At 45.7% G+C, this 19,644-nt stretch overlaps 1 protein-coding gene across 2 annotated transcripts in view; it reads left to right on the top strand.

The window, feature by feature from the left end:
• Positions 1 to 19,644, top strand: part of CALN1 (calneuron 1) — a 144,315-nt gene that overhangs the window by 39,625 nt on the left and 85,046 nt on the right. Inside the window, exon 3 of one of the 2 annotated variants that reach the window (XM_069874252.1) lies at positions 924 to 1,044. In XM_069874252.1, coding sequence (XP_069730353.1) covers positions 924 to 1,044 — 121 coding nt within the window. Of the gene's footprint in view, positions 1 to 919; positions 1,045 to 19,644 lie in introns of both variants that reach the window. The other variant, XM_069874251.1, reaches the window with a different exon arrangement.

Here is a 19,644-nt window from a genome sequence, read left to right as displayed (position 1 = left end):
TTCCAACCCAAACCATTGTATGATTCTATATCTGTTGGAAATATACAGTATAAAGTACAATAGGCCCACGATGGGGCTGCGCTGATTGAAACCAGCCAAGGGTATGACAAATCTTCCTCTTAATATTTCCAATTGACTTTGGCAAACTTGCCTCTTTCTTGTGTATCCTAAATCAATGTCTAAGTGCTGCTGACAGTAATTTCCACTTTTGCCTGTGCAGATGGCTGCCCTTCACTAGGCTGCGGTGTTTATACCTGCTAAGTTTGCAAACACTTTCCTGCTACAGCATCCTATCGAGCAGTATTTTTCCTTAGCTGTCATATTTGTGAGATGAAAATGTTCTTTGTTGGGCCTTGCTTGAAAGTGAATTCTCTTCTTTCAGCAAGGGCAGCTGAAGTCTGGAGCAGAGGCACTGATGCACCGTGTGCCTCGCTCAGCACGGATGCTCTGGGCAGGGGGAGGTTGAACCATCTCAGGGGTCCAGGTGCTCTGGAGCGTGGTCTGAGAGCTGGTGTCCAGACCCTTGTGTGGCTTTGAAAGTCACGCTGCTGGACCCTGTGACTTTTTAATTGCCTGTCAATGTAGATCCCTATGCTCTACTTGATTATTATCAAGTAGCAAATCTCTAGGCTGAAAGCTGCAATATGAGTGCTAGGGTCTCACCGCTGTTCTGTCTCTGCTAACTTTTGTTCAGCATAAAGAAACAGCTGCTGCTTTTTTGTTTGTTTGTTTACCTCCTGTCTTAGGCACTAAATGAAATCTGCAATCCATCAGCCATGCATCCAACTTCAGTGCGTGTTCCCTGGTGTAGGATGCTTTGGTCCAGCTACTCTTTCAAGGCAGTCTATTGCACTATTCATATAAAACAAAGACAAGTAATTAAAATAAGCCTTTCTCTTCCCTTTGCTCTTGTGCCCAGGGAGAAGATGCCATTCCACCATGTAACAGCTGGCTTGTTGTACAAGGGCAACTACCTGAACCGCTCACTCTCTGCTGGTAGCGACAGCGAACAGCTAGCGAATATCTCCGTGGAGGAACTGGATGGTGAGCAACATCCTTGTGGTTTTCCAAAGCGAGCTGGGAACAGGGAAAGGCTTGTTTTCAGCTTCTCTGTAGCATTGTCGTGCAATAACTGGAGGTATTCTCCCCATGAAGTAACGAGCAAAAGGCAGGTCAGAAATAAGATAGTTTGGTGGATCAGGGACAAAGCAAAGGTCCCCTATTAAAGTTACGTTGAGAGCCGTAGACTGATTTAACCTCACTTTTGTCCTTCTGCCTAGAAATAAGGCAGCTTTTTGAAATAGTAAGGCTGCTTTTTATGGGCAAAACTCTGCAAGAGAAAAAGTTAGGCTAATATCTTTTTATAACAATGTCTTTAGCCTTTCCTAGGAACCTGCAGAGCCGAATCTGTCTTCCTATCAAGTCTTCTAATTTGCTTTGTGGCCTTTGAAAAGTGAGGTGTCTCTGTGTCTCTCAATGTAACAAGATGCATGGAGGTGGATTGTGGCTTGAGAAACGGGAAAGAGCTTTACATTTCCCTTTTCCAGGTCAGTGACTGGCAGCACATATTGGCCTCAAGCTGGCAAAGGCTATCGGGAAATTTGCCAGCATCTGCTGCCTGATCCCATAATTTCCTCTCTGGAAGCCGGTTGCTGCTAATCCATTCCACCCCACAGACGAGATGTGAGACCAGGCAGACTCCCAGTCTGATTCATGGTGGGCAGGTGTCTTTTCTAGGTGATTTGTGGCTCACTGGGGTCATTTCTGAACAAAAGTTAATACTGTTGACAACTGGTCTTTGACGGCTGTGGAATGAATTGGAACTCTTGGTTTGCTTCCCAGTGGACATTTGGTACAAGCCATGATCATAATCAATGATCTTGGTGGAAAACTTGATCAGTAAAAGAGCAAGGGAATGGTGCAAGGTGGAAATGGTCCTTCCAGGTTGGAGGCATTTTGACAGAGCAGAAGGCCAACGTTTCTGCCCACCTTCCCAATTTTCACCTGTGCTTTGGTAAATCAGAACTTAGTTTTCAAGCCTTTTCAACTCAGAACATTTGGCTTTGGTTTTGCAAGCTTATTTTAGGTAAAAACAGTGATTTCTGAGTATTTGTAACTTCTTCTCTTTTTCTCAATGCCTGTGTGCTAAATGCAGTTTGAGTGAGAGATGCAACATGAGAAACTGCTTTCAGTGCAGCTTAGCTAAGACCCTGGGAAACATGAGGACTGCAAAGGCTTCTTCTGGGCTCTTCTCCTGGGTTACAGGAGCTTTGGTTGAAGATTTGAGTTGGTGAGCAGAGCTGAATTGGCTCAGCTTCTGTGCATCCTATAGATGTTAACTTATGTTGCAAGGTAGAACTTAGCTGTTGTCCCTATTTAGGATGACAAGAGTTGGCTGAGCAGACAGGAGGACTTTAGATGAGGTCTCGCAGTTTATTTCAAATGCATAGAACATGGGTTTTTCTGCTATGCCTACCCTGATTAGAGAATGCCTACTGTATGCCTTTGAGATTTGCAGACAACTGTCTGAGCTGATTCAAGTGGCATCAGGGCTGCAACCCACTGTCAGGGCCATCGTGCTGCATAAGAGAGACTTGTCCTTGATTTGTTCCACTGCTGTTTGCATGGAAATGGTCTGTGGCTGGATGCGAGACAGAAGTTCAGTCTGCTTTCTGCCCATCCCGTGTCTCCGTACTGTCAACCCAAAGCACCTTAGGTGGTCTTCAAGTTTCAAGACCCTCTCGCCATCACCTTCCCACCAATGGCTTTGGGGTGGGAGCAGCAGCCGCACAAGGCAGCGGGGCACAGCTCCACCTTCCCTAAGGAGAAACCAGCATGTGAAAGGCTATGGATCACCTCTGTTAATTAACGGCAAATTAAGTGAATTAGGTGTAGAGGAGCCATCTTTTGAGAAGGCAGTGGCTGAGTCGCTGCTAATGCGAGTGCTACATCCATTTAATGTGATCGGTGCCCAATTATAACTGTGCTATTGAATCGGAGAGCAGCAGTGTTCATTCATCTCTGCTCACAAAGAGTATCCCCTTCATTCTTCAGGAGAATGGTTAGAGCTCTTTAACTAATCATCCATTTCTTCTCTGGCTCTTAAGCACAGGCTTCTTGTTAGAATTTAGTTCTACCTTTTCTGACAGCCTTTTGCTTTACAAACACCTATTTTTGAGGGCTTTGTGTCTTTACCATGAAGATATGCCCCGGTTCTTAGCCTAGCAGAGAAAAGCTCAACCTCAGGCCATTTTTTTTCCACCTGCGAACACAGAAGTGGTACCAAATTGATTTGTGTCTGCTAAAGCCAGAGCAACATAAGAAGCTGAAGATACCTTTCTGTGTGCCAGCTACCAGAGTGCAGCCTAGCCACTGGAAATTACGTGTAATATTAGATGAGCGGTCACTATCTTACTGTGTTTTGTCACTAATACTAGATCAGTGCCTGGGTATGCTGGTAATTGGTGAAGGTACCACTATTTACTGCCCAAACCCTAAAAGAAAACAGTCTTCCTGCTTTTAAGCATAAACTATCTCAGGGTGAGTAACAAAATGTTCTTCCTTGAGAAGTTAATGTCAGTGTAAGGGAGCTTTGTGGATATATCAAGCTGTGATAGCTCGATGCCAATAACATATTTGCATTTAATCTTACAGGCTGGGGAAGAGATGCCAAATTCTCCTTGGTTTCTTTTTCAATGAGATTTTTGGTCCCAAGGGAGTTCCAGCCTATTGAGAAATTCCAGTCATACTTATTAAATGATTAAAGGTTTGAGGCTGGGGAAGTCGGTGGAAATTTTCTATAATGTTCCTCTGCTCAGAAGGCTCCAACAAGTGCCTGATCTATTGTTTATTTTCTAGTAGATTTATTTTTCTCTTTTTTTTGTATATGTGTCTAGCATTGTGTGCCTTAATGCCATTCACTTTAGGAAGGGATTTCTGCAAGTGTGGGCTCTGGGATGCTGCAGGATGAAGGCGCTGCACAGCCTGGCTGGAACGCAGCGTGTCTCCCTGTGCATGTCCCTGCAGTGAACACCAACAAATCCTCTGTGTTGGCAGCCTGCAGGGGTGAAGCATAATATGGAGATCAGGAAATGAAAAATATTTCTGACTTCAAGTAACGTAAGGGAGAAGTTGTCTGGGTTTTTGGTTGAACACACGCCGTTTGGAGTGGTGTGCCTAGGGTGCTGCTCTGCCTCTCCTCTGACTGGTTATTTTTCTCTTATGAAAACTTTTCTGACTTGCATCAGCCATCTGTCGACTTTAACTCCGCTCTGTTTTTTTCCATCCTGCTTTAAATACGATACTGGCACAGCAAAGGAAGAGGCTGGAGAGATAGAGGGTCACTCTGCTGATGGTTTATCTATTCCTAGCAGCGGTGTTTGCTATTTGCGGTTCTGTAGTAGCATGAGGGGTTTTGGAAGCTGTCACCATCACAAAGGGAATTAACTCGCAGAAAGCAATATTAGGCGATACTTAACTTTGTAACATCAAGGAAATGACAAAGTTGAAAGTGGCAGGCCATTCATAACCTCTCTCTTGGGGACCGCGAAGTACAGTGGGGTCTCAAATGGATGTTATTGCCATATGCTGAGTGGTTTCTATGCATGAGATTATAAATTAAGGCTGGGAGGAACTGTTTTACATATAGATTTTCTGGCTATTGTTGGTTGACATAAAATTGTGGCACAGCTTGTGCATACTCTGTGGTTTCCACATCCCTTTTAAAACCAGCTTCTGTCTTCACGTTATGAACCGCTAGGAGTATTTTTAATAAAAAATGGTGGATGGAAATCATCATGTCAAGCTTGAGTCATCCACCTCCATAGGCACTATCTAAAGGGTTTTGTCAGGAGGTAAAAACATTTCCATAGTAGGAATCTGACAAATATCACCTGAAGGGAGGCACATGCATTATAAGTAGGCTTTGCAAAAGTGTCTGTGAAATGCATGCTAGTGAGTGTCTTGCAGAGAAAACCCAAATGTGAGCCACAGCAACAGCTATTTGTCCGGAAAAGCATCATGATAAATCCTTACCTGACCCTGATTCCTTTGAAATCATCAGTGCTTGTGCAGGAGGAAATGTTGCTGCATGGCAGTAGGACAGCTATTGGCATCTGGTGGCTTAGACCGTGTGGTCCCTGCTCCAGGCAGGGTCTGTGGTTTCTGCAAGGATTTTTCTAGGCTGGGAGATATTTTTTTTCCTCATTGTAGACGTCAACCTGTCCAGCTTGGTACAGTGTTTAAGGTTGAGATCCAGAGTGGAAATGCCAGTGTGTGGTTTTGTCTGCCTAAACTGGAGATATCAGCGAAAGAACACGTGAAATGGGTGCAAAGCTGCTGGAGCTTGGGGGTCCGTAGACTTCAAGGCAGGAATCCTGGGACTTCCCTCACCAGGAGACTTTTCTGTCATAGATTATGCATCACATTGCAGGACGTTCATTATCTGGTTTCTGCTTCTTCCTACCACCCCCTCTTCTGTCATCTGCAGAAGCTCTTAACTGGGTCGCTGTTTCCTGGGCTCCTGTTTAAGTCAACCATGAGTGGCTTCAGAGAAGACTGGGAAACAGAGACTCTTGAGATGATTTAACTGCCTAACTGATGCCCATGTTTTTAAATTAACAATTGTCTCCTGCATGCCAATAATGCAGGCAATGACAAGTGGCTGAAGCTGTGTTGGAGCTGCAAGCAGTTCTGGAATCCCAGCAGCAGAGGAGGTGGTTGGTCATGGGACCAGTGGCACACTGGGACCCTGCAGGGTGGGAGACTGGGTAAAATAATCCCACATCACAAACGCAGCCATGCTGTCCTCTGGAAATAAGGCTGAACTCAGGGGTGTTTACCCTCTTGCGTGTGTCTGATATGATGGTCCTTGGATGTTTTACGTCCCAGGGAAGGAGGGAACGTGATGCTGCAGAGCACTGTCACTTTGCAGGCTCACTTGGGGGTTGTTATTTAGCAGAAACCCCGTGAGCTGTGAGGATTGTAGCTAATCCATATCCTAGTTCACTCTCATGTTATCAGGAAGGCTCGATAAATAGTCTCTTCTTTACTGGAGAGTCAGGGCTGCCATGTGACTCCTTGTATCTCTCTCCAGGTGTTGATTTTTCTCTGGGTCTGCTTGTTTGCTAGCAGAGATTTTAATCCTGTTGGTTGGCTCAGGAGGTAAAGGGGCAAGCAGATTCCCTCTAGCCTTAACAGCCAGCTGGCTGTGCTGTGTCAGTGGCTGAGACTGATTATCTTTGGTGTCCCAGGTGAGATCAAACGGTGTTTTGGAGAAACTGTGCTCGAGGAGAGAAACCCAAGGGGGAGAGGCATTAGTCGCTTGACTGACTCACGTAGCAGCAGCAAGGCTGAGTCTGCTGCACTTGGCTCTTTGTCCATGGGAAATAAAAAACACGTGGAAAGAGGAAGAAATAAGGGGAAAAGAGCATCCTGCTGGTGAGGAAGGAGTTGCAAAGGTGTTCTCCTGGGATGGGAGACATAGCAAGGGAGAAAGTGTGCTGGGGAATGGCCACACTGAGATACTCTCATGGGCAGCGTGTGGATTTGTGCATGGGTCTCCAAGACCATGCTTCAGTGTAAACACTGCAAGCAGCCTGTTAATTAAGTGGATGAAACTGTATAAAAGCTCATTTTCTCTTTTGCAGAGCTCTTTTTAAAGAGAGGTTTATCCATAGCATCTCCTCTGTGAGTGATCATGTTTGGAAATGGAATAATTTATGTCTTATATTGGGCTTTAATAGTGTTTCGTGTCTCTGAATATAAAACTGCAGCATCACTATGCAAATTCTTCTATGGACAGAAGCAGCTGTATCTCATGCTTCTGCTGAGCTCCTTCTGCTAGTTTCCCAGTTCCATATTTTAATTACACAGTCTGTGTTTCTTTGGGACTTGGTAGTTTCAGGTATGAAGCAGCCTCAATTTAACAATTGTAAAACCTGGTACAGTATTAATATTCTCATGGTATTATTTTGTTGCAAGGTGTGCATTTGCTCCAGATGGGTTTCCAGTGGATGAGAGGAGTGGCTGATGGAGAAGTTGTGGCTACCTGTCCCAGGCTGCTTGCTGGCTTAGCCCTGATGAAGTTGAAGAGAACTCACTGAGGGAGAGAATTATAGTTCTATTACACTGTGGTCTGCCCCAGCCTCATCAGTAGTCTCTAAATGTCAGTATTGACTGGAGCAGCCAGCAGAAGACAAGCCCCTGCCCCACTGCAGTGCATCTGGAAGGGCTCAGTTCCCCGGTGCTGGCTTTGGGAAGCTTTCCCTTGCCTTGCACAGAGCAGTCCCGTGTGCTGCAGACAGACAGACATCCAGCCAGCCAGCTCCGGCATCACTGTCCGTTCACTCCTGCCCTCCAGGAAAGCTTCTATTTGTTGAAATTAGCACTTCCCACCCCAAACAGACAATGATAACGTTTGGACACCCCAAGTGGCTGTGCTCACAGAGCTCTGGCTTCTCTGGGCTTCTCTGGGTTTCACTGGAGAGGGAGACTCTGTCTTGGGGGTTTTAGCTGTTGAATTGCATTAGGGACCACTGGGGCTTGAAGATCAGCAGGAAGGTTGATTTAGGCTGGAAATTAGAAAAAAAATTTTCACAGAAAGAGTCATTGGGCACTGGCAGAGGCTGCCCAGGGAGGTGGTTGATTCACCTTCCTTGGAGGTATTTAAGGCACGGGTGGACGAGGTGCTAAGGGACATGGTTTAGTGTTTAATAGGAATGGTTGGACTTGATGATCCGTTGGGTCTCTTCCAACCTGGTTATTCTATGATTCCATGATTCTGTAAGGTGGCAAAAAGCCATGGACTGGGGGAAAAACTTCAGAACAGCAAGTATTCCCACCTTCCAATGCTTTACAGTCCAAGCCCTACACAAGGTGCCAGTTCATTGGCAGGTCGATTACCCAGGGGGATAAATGGTTTCTTGAGTGTATCCTTGGGAAGGAGTTGCAGAGGCTCTGTTCCCCCTGTCCCACACCCCCTCCTTCAAGGGAGGATGTTTCACCTGGCCTCTCTGTCCCCAAAATGCAAGAACAGGCAGCAACATCTCTAAGAAAAAAGACTTTGCAGTAAGAGAGTATAAATAAAATGAGATTGGCTGCCAACAAATTAGAATTACAGGGACACCATCTGGACAACAATTAAAGAGATTGTTTGAACTCCAACTATGCTGACATAGTTATAGGAACTGGCTGGCGAGCAAGCAAGTTATTAGTGGTGGATATTCAGATATCCTTGGTCAGAGCTTGAGTGTTTCTGGCTTATCATAGTGGGGAAGGAGCTTCTTCAAGCTGGAAGAAGATGGATTTGGGAAGGGGGCTGCAGACTTTGTCTTTATCTGTCTCCTTCCAAATCTGCTAGTTTTATCTCTTGCCACAGAGATGCTGCTGAGGCCTTGGTGCTGTTTCAGATGCTCCTTGCAGCCGTTTCAGATGCTGCCCGTTCGCCTGTGAGCTGGACTTGTGGTGGAGCAAGCTGATAGCTTGCTGCCTTCATCGCCTTGGGCCACGGGAACGAAGCAAGTTCAGATCAAGAGCTAAACGTGCTTTAAAAGGCATTTAAATCTTGCTGCGACACACTTATACAAATTTTAATATGGATTTTTAATTTTTTATGCAAGCTTCTAGGCTGGATCGTTAATTTTACAAGTTCCTTCATTCCCTTGCCTTAAAACCCTGGGTTTAGCAAGTCACTCCTATCCTAGTAAGTGTTGCTGTGTGGATGCAGTGTCTCATCTTTGCCTGTTATCTTGTTGCTCCGTAGATGTACTCCCTAGGCAGTGGCTTTTAGCTGTGCATCGGAGGACAGGTGCCGGGGTAGGACGTCTGCATCTCAGACTCATAGGGATGCGGTGCACACCCTGGTATTGGAAACAAAGGAGACTGAATGCTGCTGTCTCCCCCATTTTCCAGCTGAAGGCATAGGAGATTTAGGGGCACAGCCAGGCAGCCACCTCTGAGCACACCTTTTCATACTGGTCTACATCTCAGGGAGCTTGTTTGGGATGCAGTAAGTCTGTCCAGAGCATCTTTCCCTGGCAAAGGGAGGCACTGATTTCTAACGCAGGCTTTTGGGGTTGAACAGGGCTGGCAGTGCCGCAGGAACAGAGATTTCCATCCAAAGCAGCCTGGGAATGTCTTCTCATTCCCAGTAATGGAAGCAATGATGCTTCTTTTTTGAATTGGGTGGGAAGCATCTCAGTTATTTGGATCCTTCTCAAGCCAGGGACCAGGGCACCGGGGAAACCTCAGCTCTGAGGAAGTCCCAGCAGCTCCTAAGAGTCAAGCAGTTGGTCCTCAACTGAAAATTACTCTCATAAACCATTTCTTCTCATGTAACTGTACAGACAGAAGCATGAACCTGGATTCTGGCCTGGCTTTAAGCTGCCTTAGGCATCCCTTCTGTGGCGCTGAGTGCTGATGAAATGGCTCACTATTTATTTAATTTCCTGGGGCTTCCTTATCAGTGCTGGTCTTGGGACTGATGCATGGCTTGAAAAGGGCCTGGACAAGCTGCCGTTAGAGCGAGTCAGAAGATGAATGGCTCAACATGCTGATGATTCTGAATAACATGGACCTGAGTGAGGGGACCCAAGTGCTGGCATGGGTGGTTGCAAAGTACAAAAGGAGGATGGACCTGAGTCTTGTGAGCACTGCCAGGTCTCCAGCCACACAGTGTCTTACAGTTAGCCAGCATAAGGCTTCGCAGGTTCCTTTTTAATTACTATTATTTTAAATCCTTAAGGATCTGGAGGTTATCACGGTGCTCTGCACACTGTGCATGTGCTCTTTTTGTGGTCATGATGCTGTGGACTATCAGGTGCTGACTTTTGAATTGTGGAGACTAATATTTTAGCCAGACTCTGCTAGTTCTCTGTGTCTTTCAGCACGTCAGCTTTAATCAAGTCATAGGGACCATAAGCAAACTTGAATCAATTCCCTTGCCTGCATTGGAGCAGCCACCTCGCTGAAGTGCAAATATCTGCAAAAAGCCTCTGTTATGAACTGTGTCTATGCACTCTCTATAGAGGAACATTCAGAAATAGGTTTGACCCCTAAGTAGTGAGCTTTAGGAGTTAGATACATATACAGAGAACCAGGAATCCACATATCTATTTCTAGTTCTTCACTGGGATGTTCTGGCCATTGCTGATCTTTTTGTGCCTCAGTTTACCGAACAGCGTGATACTTGCAAAGAGAGGAGAGAACGATGTGTCCACCACAGCCTGGGGTGCTGCAAGACCTCTGGGTCAAGCATCATCTGTGGTTCTTGCCTTGCTTTGACTCCCCAGTCCCTGTGCCACTGCGCCTCTGGCCACAAATGAGCTTGTTGGTGACACGGGGAGGGGGGAAACTGGCACAGAAGAATAGCCCTGCTACAAAAAAAAGACCAGGAGAAAAACCTCAGAGTTCTGGTGAAGATTTTAAGTGGTTCTTTTGAGTGCTTTTGTTTTTTTTTTACATGTCATTCAAAGCAATGTGATGTCAAGGTTAGTGATCCTGGCCTTCGTTTGCCTGTCGGGGCATCTGCTCAGTGATGCCAGACAGCATCCTGGTCCTGCTGTGCTCCTGGGCAGCAGCCATCGCCCACAGCTGCTCTTTGTGAGCCTGCTCTGCCGTGCTCTGCTGACAGTGTTTGCAGTCCCTGACCTCTTGCTCTTGCTTACAAGAAAGTGCATTTATCTTCCTGCGGACGAGGCCAGTAGCTTAGCAGAAGGAGAAGTCACTTAGCAGGATGTGAGTCCAGATGAGGGAGGCAGACAACAGTAATACTTGGGAATTAAGCGAAAAGACCTGGCTGTTCTCTCCTTCTGGCTGGAAATCTTCGCTTCACGGTTTCTCTTGTTCAATAATGGGTCCTGAGACCATCCCAGCCTTAACTGGGCTGAGAAATAGGTGCAAAGGCTGGGCTTATTCAATAGGCTGTGTAAGGATGCACCTTCCTAGGATTTGCAGTGGGAGGTTTCCTGAAAAGTCAGAGCTGAGGAAGGCAGAAAGAGAGAAGGGGCAGCAGGGGAGGAAGGTGGGTCTGGCTATTACCTCAGCGGGGTGGGTGCTGGGCAGAAGGGAGCAGCAGGGGCACAGGGCAGAGTTCAGAGCCAGAGAGGAGGCAAGAGGAGATGGGTAGTTGCATCCAGTATTGGATTTGGTGTTCCTAGAGCTAAATGAGCTGGCAGCCAGTGTTACATGCAGCAGTTGTCAGCTTTTCCAGGACCCTGTGGGTGCAGCCACCAGCCAGATGGGTACAGGGGAATGGAGCAGGAGCCCGGCAGGGAAACGCTGCTTTTCCAGCTTGACTGGCTTTGGCGACATCAAAGAGGATCAGTACAAACCCTTTGAAGTCTGACTTAGCTCCTGCCTGCCTGTGAAAACAAAGGGGCACAAATCCCTCAGGGTGACCGTGATGCTCTGAGGAGATGGGTGCCACGCAGGTATCGCGATGCTCCTGGGTGCACTGGCAAGGCACGGCGAGAGCTCAACCTCCTTTGCTTTTCTGCTCTGGCACTTGATGTCAGGGATGTGTCCAGGAGCACAGGGTGTGCAGCGAAGTTCAACAGAGCCAGGCAGGGAGTGGTAGTTTATAAAACGCTTTGTGAACCTTCAGTGCCAGAGCAGCTACTGCTGTGCAGGGCGTATGGGCTGAAATCACTGCAGTTCCTAAGGCTGATGCCAATCTGGCTCAGATTATTCATTCTCCAAATGAAATGAGTTAAAACTACACTGGGTTTTTTTGCACACTAAGGTCAGCCCAAGGTCCTGCACCTCCTGCGTCATGGGCTGATTCTGCTCCATACAAGGCTATGGAGAAGGCTCAGCTAGGGGCTTTCTGAGGGAACCATGGTCCTTGCCACCGTCTGGGTTTGTAGCGGATGAACTGAGCCAGGACCTTGCTGTCTACCTTGATATCCCATTCATATCCACATGGAATGATTGTTGTGCTCTGGATCCAGCTGAAGGCACTTAAAGAGAGGGATTGTGGTGGTTCTGTTTGGACCAGCAGCAGGACCTGTTTGAGCGTCACATGGAGTTACGCTCACAATGAGTTGTGGCACGAGATCACAAACCTCAGTGTCCTCAGAGACCAGGTACACAAAGTCCTAGCTCCATTCGATGAGGGGGAAGAGTAGATAGGATAAAATATCCATCTGGAATTTGAATGGGTTTGAAACGTAGCAAGTTGCTCAGTCCCGTGCTGCATCCTGCCTGGGGCTGAGGTGTTGTGGGCAGCACTGAAACCCTTTGCAGCAACAACCATGAGACAAGGAAGAGTAAGAAGTATTACTTTCACCAACATTAGCATTCGGAATTTTCAATCTTTAGTATTGCAGAACAGCAGGAAGTCTTTCTTGAAATGTTTCCTTTATTTTGATAAGAATGCTTTTAAAAAAAACTGAAAAAACCCCCAAAAAACCCCAGAAGAAACCCAAAGCCTTGGTAGTAAAAGTTATTTATGTCTCATATTCCAGAATGCACATCATTAGGATGTCACTTAAGAAAAGTCTTTCTTTCCAAATAAGCCATTAGAACACAAGCCTATTAGCAACATGTGGGATGAGGCAGTATTTTGTATTTTAGGATTATTCTGTTGGGCAATTTCTATTTAATTTGCTAGAAAACAGAAATCTCATTACATTTCTTTCAACTAAATCTAATCCAGGGCATGAGATTTTGTGAATAGGTTTGTATGGGGAGGGGAAAGAAATATGGCTATGTAACTGATTGTAATGGGTATTACTTCCCGAAGGTAAAAAAGATTTGAAGCTTTTTTTTTTTCCTCAGCAATTCTTTATGTTTGCACATACGGAGTAAATTGTGCTTCGCAGGGACACAGTAATTTCTGCCTTTGAAACGTGAAACTGTGTTTGCCAATGTGTCTGGGGGATGAAATGTCCATCACAAGTACTTAAATGTAGCTTGTCACTGCTTTGTAAATTTGATTTCAGTGTTGCAGAAGGGAAAATGAGAAAATAGAGAGTTGGAAGAAATCACCAAAACGATGTTCTCTCCTGCTTCACCCCTCAGGCAGGCGGATGCGATGGGCACAAGTTTCCCTCTATAAAGCGCAAGAGGTAATGGTCCCTGGGTGCCCAGGGTAGGAACCAAGGCTGTTACTTCTAGCGCTGGCGTTGAGAATTAACAGCCCTAGGGCAGGCACTGCCTCCCAAACTCAGCTGTGCAAATACAGGATTTTTCAGTTCACCAGCAGTTAAAAAAAAAAGAAAAAAAACACAACAAAACAAAGAAAAACGCAGGGGGATCCATTTCAGTTTAAGCCACATCAGCACATTTTTATTTTTGCGGGTTTTTTTTCCCCCACAAATCAGAAGCTGGGAAAAAAACCTCATCTGTTCCAAAACAAAGTGTTTTGTTTAGAATTTGAGCTTTATAACTTTTTCTTTTCTGTTCTGAAGGTGTGGCAGATGTCTAGATTTTGGCTCACCAAGTCCTGTGCTTCCATTAAAAGCATCAAACCAAAACACTTTTGGTTCAGTGGGAGCCTGGATAGGCAGCTCGTGCAGCTGCTGTGAGCTGGTAAAGTGTTTCAGAGAGGCCAAATCTGTGTTTTTGGTGAAAGCACTTCAGAAAGCAAATTGTCTTGTGATGTTTCTTCTCCAGCCAAGGCACCAGCAAGGTGCTATGGTGTGAGGAGAAGGAGCTTTGGGCAGGGACTCACGGTGCTTCCTCCCATCCTAACTAAGTCACGGAGGATTCCCAATGCCGATGGCGTGATGACCAAGTCACCCTGAGGCAAGCAACCTAACGTCTGTGGGGTCTCGTTCCATCAGGCAAATGGTCTCTTGGGTGCTTTAATTTCTTTATCGAGTTCCCATGAGCGAAGCCTGGTCTGCTGGCGAGCCCAGGAATGGGCACTTCAGCCCAGCAGCGCTTCTGAGCGGTAAAAATATACAAGGTTTGCTTTGGATTGAGATGCAAAAAGAAAGCACACTTCCCCCCTGCCCCATTTTGAGGCTGTTTAAAAGGAGTTAGGTAGCTAACGACTTCTTCAGAGTTCATTCCAGTTGCCTTCCAGGCATGTTTCTCAATAGTTTTATTTTGCTATATTCCCTATCTTCTTTTTTCTCTCTCTCTCTCATTTTTCACAATAAAGGGTGGAATATACGAGCCGAGAAGATGGAAGCAAAGCAAATAAAGAGGCTGGTTAAATACAAGGCTCTGGAGAGAGGTTCTGGCTGGCCTCAGGCTTTCCTGCTGTCCTGCGCTGAGGTCCAGCATTTTCTGTCTTTCCTGTTTTTTCTCTGATAATAGCAAATGGGAGACGTGCTTTGGTTTCTGTAACCTCTGTCAATAAGGGTAAGACTTACATGTCCTTTTAGGGGGAGAAGGTCACGTAATAAAAATGCAGAAGGATGTTGGATTAGACAAGCAGCCTTTCACTTAAAAAGCTGTTTATCATTAGCTATTCTGGGGTTTTGGAGGAGAGTGGGTTTTTATTCTTTTTTTTTGAGCCAGTGCTTGGAGAAATTTTTCTGCAGGTTAGGTTTATTTTCTTCTGTGTAACAGTGCAGCAAGTCAAGGCTTTTGGTTGGATTATTTGTGCCCGATGGACACCTTGCGCGTGTTGCTATGGCACGGCAGGAGTTTTGCTGTGGGAAAGTGCTGACTCTGTAATGCACTGGGTGATGTCTCTTGTGGTGTTTATTTGCAATAACAGAGGCCCAAAGCTGCTGTTTTCAGGTATTTTGTGCAGTTACTGTGCCTTCTGATGCTTTCCAGGGTGCTTTGCAGCGTACTACAAATTCTGGGTTGGAATCACAGTGTTAAGTCCCAACAAATAAAAACCTCTCCTGATAACTTGTTGACCTTGGCAGAGTGTGTTTCTCCATCAAAAGAGCATTAAAAGCCAAATATTACGTATCCTTGAATTTCCTATTTGCTTAACTGCATGGAGAAGCCACCCACGAAGTGTTCCTTGAGAGGCAGGAGGGTTGATGTCCTCTTCCTTGCTTTGCCAATGGAAGAGCTGCTTTCAGCTTGGAAAGGGACTTGTTGTCTTAAAAGTAAAACGTGCTTATTTTGCAAATGTGAATTTCTGATCCCATTGATAGAAGGAGCAAAATTCCCATCGACAGCGCTGGGCTTTCACTCTCTGCAGCTGAAAAAATCAGATAATGGGCTAATCTTCTTAGTGTCTATTTCTCTAATGGAAAGCTTCTTCCTACTGACTCCTAGAGGAATTTTCACCCCCACAGCCTGAGTTTCAGCTTTCCTAACTTGTCATGGGGTGCTTTCTGGGATTTTCTGGCTGAGAGAGTTGGGCTTGTTCAGCCTGGAGAAGAGAAGGCTCCGAGGAGATCTTATAGTGACCTTTCAGTGCCTGAAGGGGCTACAAGAAAGATGGGGAGGGACTGTTCACAAAAGCTTGTAGTGATAGGATGAGGGGCAATGACGATAAACTGGAGAGGGGAAGATTTAGACTAGACATAAGGAAGAATTTCTTCACGATGAGAGTGGGGAGGCACTGGAACACGTTGCCCAGGGAAGCTGTGGCTGCCGCATCCCTAGAGGGGTTCAAGGCCAGGTTGGATCCAGTGGGAGGTGTTCCTGCCCATAGCAGGGGGGTTGGAACTGGGTGATCTTGAAGGTCCCTTCCAACCCAACTTATTCTATGATTCTATGCCATGTGTGTCCATCTGTGCACATAAGCACAGGTAATATTTGCATCTTTTATCTGCTGGTTGATATGGATGTGTCAGTTCTTGATGGCACAAAACCAGCCCCATCCCAGTTTGTAATGCACCTGAGCAAGCCTGCCTGTGTGAAAGGGCTGGCCCAAGGCTGGTGTGGGTGTTTAAACTGAGAACTGATGACGGAAAAGAAAGAGCCTCTTTTGAACCTTAGTCCTTTGGGTAATTACCAGCATCATAATTCATGTTGTTCATTAATAATCAACTTTCTGCATTCCCACTTACCTCTTCCTGCGCTTGTTCATGAGGCCTCTGAGGCTTTGATGGGATGGGAGCAAAACAAATTAAAAGAATGGGCTGAAAAGAGGGACTCTGAGGCAGGAGGGCTATGAACCTGTCTGGTTTAGCTCTAGAAAGGATTAAACAAATCGATTTGATAACAGCTTTGTTCCCATCCATGCAGAGAGGCACTTTCTGTGTCTCCATTGTGGCCTTAGCTCTGCTTTGGCGGTTTTAGACTCTTTATGACCTTGATGGGAGCAAGACTGGCTCTGGCCATCCAGAGGACTATCACAAAACTCATCCAAAAGGGAGGGAGAAATGCTGGTGTCATTCACAGCTGTGGGGATGGGCCATGATTCGTTCCTTCACCTGGAGAGCTCATCGAGACTTCTCTATCCCCTCACCTTCTTTTGTCCATGGGGACAGAAGGGCATTTCCAAAGGATGATCCTTGGGATCTACCAGGAAGCAAGTCAGCCTGTGCAGCTTTTTACAGTAGGTAAAAGAGCTTCAACTGAAGTTTGAAGTTATGTGGGAATGTGCTGGACAGCTTTTATGGATGTCGGCTCAGGGATGTGTGTAGGAATTTTCAAGCCATAAATACTTGGTGAGCACTGCAGTGACTTTTTGGTTTTAGTGGGAAAACCAGAATGTGGCAGCCAGAAAAAAAAATTTACAAAAATAGTAGTAGCTAGGAAAAATAGGAAATTATATTCTACCAAGAACAGCAATCCCAATTAATTGGGAGCCTTTAAAGAAGTGAATAGCTGATTACCTAGATAAGCATGAGGCAGCCTCTCACACATGGAAAACAGATTTATTGGGGAACTTTTATCTATGTACATATGTCCAAGATGATTTATTTTCTTGCCACAGGCTCAGATTTGTCTGTGCTTTGTAAATATTGTGGTTGATGGCTGCAAAGATTTCCGATGAGATCAAGTTGGAAAGAGTCGTATGGTCAACCACAGTTACCAGAGTTGGAGAATTTCATTAACGGCTCGAGCAGCCGAGGAGGCTTTAGGGGCATTGCCAGGCACATCACAGCCCATGTTTTAAATAACCACGGGCAAGCAAAGACAAGGGGGGAGCCCTTCCCCCTGCAAGCTCCCTTCATGCTTGGTGGCCTGGTGTGACCATTGTAGAACAAAATATTTTTTAAAGCAGGTTTGTGTTATGACTTGAGACAATTGTGCCAGAGGGATGATATATTCTTTTTCCAACTGAGTGTGGCTCCTGGCTTTGTTGCTGCCACGTGTTGGATGTGGCTGTGATGTCTTTGTGCTTGCTTTGCATGAGGTGGGAATGGGTGCCCTGTGCCATTGCAGGGCTCCCTGCACCCACAGGCTGCCCTTTCCTGCTGTCACCTCTTCTGATATGATTTTTCATCACTTTTTCACATTTCTGAATCACTTATGTTTTGACATTAATAAGAATAGCAAAGAGTTCAGAGAAAGTAATTTTTGGTGTCTACTGGATTTAATTCACACAAACTTTCATGGGGAGTTTAATTTAGACTGATGAGAGAGGCAGTTTTATGAGTATAAAACTTCATTAATTACAGATCCTGTCTTAATTATAAATGGCTCCATTTTGAAGTGAATTTTACAACCAAAATTAAGACTTGGAGAACTTCAATCAATACAAACATCAATTAGACCTGACTTTGTACTCCAATTAATTTATAAAGCTTCTCAATGAAGTGTAAAAAGCGTGCCACTTTGTACTCCTCTTTCTGCTGTTCCCAGGCATGAGGAGGTCTCTGTGGTTTTATTAGCAGCCTCCTAATGATAAGCGTGGATGGAATAAAAACCTCTCGATGCTCTGCTTTTTCCCAAAGAAGCCAAGAGAGTTAACTGTTAAAATGGCTGAGCCTGGCACACATCTAGGGAAAAGAGATACTCTTACTGGTGTTTTGTTCATTTGCCTGTGGTCTGGTTAAGTCTGGGACCCTGTTATGGAAGGAAAGTGCTGTCCCACCAGACCACGGCTGATACAAGGAGCTCCAGGATGCCCCAGAGTAGGATATGGTCACTTGTCATGAATGTGAACCTATTTAAAGCCCTGTTCAGGTGCAGTATTATCGTCTTGATTTTAGGAAACAGAGGTGTGGCACAGTTCGTTTCTCTTCACTGTCTTTTCAACAGCTTTGACTGCTTGGAGTATTTGGTGTTTGTAGCTGCTGACTCTGGGGCTGTTTGTCCTTGGGGTAGTCAGGAGCTGAGGATCTAGCACACCCGAGGAGTCAGGATCTGCTGCTGGTAAAGTAGCATCGGTTACTTGAATCCCTAACAGCATCTTCAGACTGTGCTGTGGATGGTGTCAAGCTCACCTCGCATAAAAGCACATAAACCAAGCTTTTTCTTACCATCAGAGGGTGAGACCAAAGGACTTGGTGACTGCCATGGGGAGTTATGTTAACAGATGAAGTAAAACATAATTTTGCTTTTCAACTGAGCTTGCAGGTCATCTGCAAGCTTCTGGAAAATAGCAAAGCTTGATTCCTGGAGAGTCACCTGGGCATCCTCCTCCCTTCAGCAGAAGGATGGCTATTGCCCAGGTGCAGATTCCACATGCAAAGGCCTTAGAAAGAGTTAAATTTTTAATGCAGGACTAGACATAAGGAGGAATTTCTTCACAATGAGAGTGGTGAGGCATTGGTACAGGTTGCCCAGGGAAGCTGTGGCTGCCCCATCCCTGGAGGGGTTCAAGGCCAGGTTGGATGGAGCCTTGGGCAGCTTGATCTAGTAGGAGGTGTCCCTGCAGGGGGTTGGAACTGGATGATCTTTAACATCCCTTCCAACCCAAACTATTCTATGATTCTATGACATAGAAAGCCATGGAGCTCTCTGTAAGCTTTGGACTGGTCCCATGTGCCTCGTCCTCCCCCAAGTCCTTGAGACAGAGACTCTGCCTTCCCATCCAGTGATTCAGCTACTACCACGTGGGACCCGAGCCCTCTTTGACCTGCAGTGAGATGAACAAGAAGCTGTAATTTGACCATGCATAAGGTTATGTAGAAAGGTGGGAAGGGATGGAGCTAGGTGTTAGCATGGTTTTTATTTCATTTCTGTTGGAATGGGGTATTTTAGCAAATCCAGGCTCTGGGCTGTGTAACTGTTTGAAGTTAGGAACCGAAGAGCAAGCGACAGGCAGGCAAACAAAGCAAAAACCTGCTCTGAATTATCATAAGCTTTTTTGTTTTTTTAAGCACTTTCAAGCAGAGCCATTTGTACTGGAGAAAAATCTCCCAAGATATTTTTAGCCGATATGAGAAGAAAAATATTACTCCATAGCAAGCTGTTTACAAATCTGCTAACCTTGTTTAGTGCTAGTAAGACTCTCGGCTTGGTGTGCTGCGGAGCACGCTAATTGCTTGACAGAAATGATGCAAGGATGTCTTTCTGAAGTGCTACACGTTGGCTCGTTCCTGCAGCTGGGCCCGTGTATAGCGTTTTATATAATGAAGTGTGAATGTTTCTGCAGCTTTTCCATTAAAACAGGGAGAGTAAGGCAGGAAAGAGAGAGACCCTGCCAATTACCGACTGCTCTCCATCCTTTCCTCATTTCTGTAATGGGGCCATGGTGAGTCCAACTGTTATTGGCTGATTAGAGCAGCAGCAGAGGCAGCGCTGGCCAAGCTGCTGTTTCTACCTCCATAGGAGGCTGGTGGAAAAGAGCTGGTGGGTTCCTGTTGGAGACGGCTGAGGTGGATGGTT

This window comes from Phaenicophaeus curvirostris, chromosome 21 (genome assembly GCF_032191515.1).
Source record: "Phaenicophaeus curvirostris isolate KB17595 chromosome 21, BPBGC_Pcur_1.0, whole genome shotgun sequence".
In the NCBI taxonomy this organism is placed as follows: domain Eukaryota; kingdom Metazoa; phylum Chordata; class Aves; order Cuculiformes; family Cuculidae; genus Phaenicophaeus; species Phaenicophaeus curvirostris.
The sequence above is the reverse complement of the archived record's forward strand: the minus strand, read 5'-3'. Positions and strand labels throughout refer to the sequence as shown.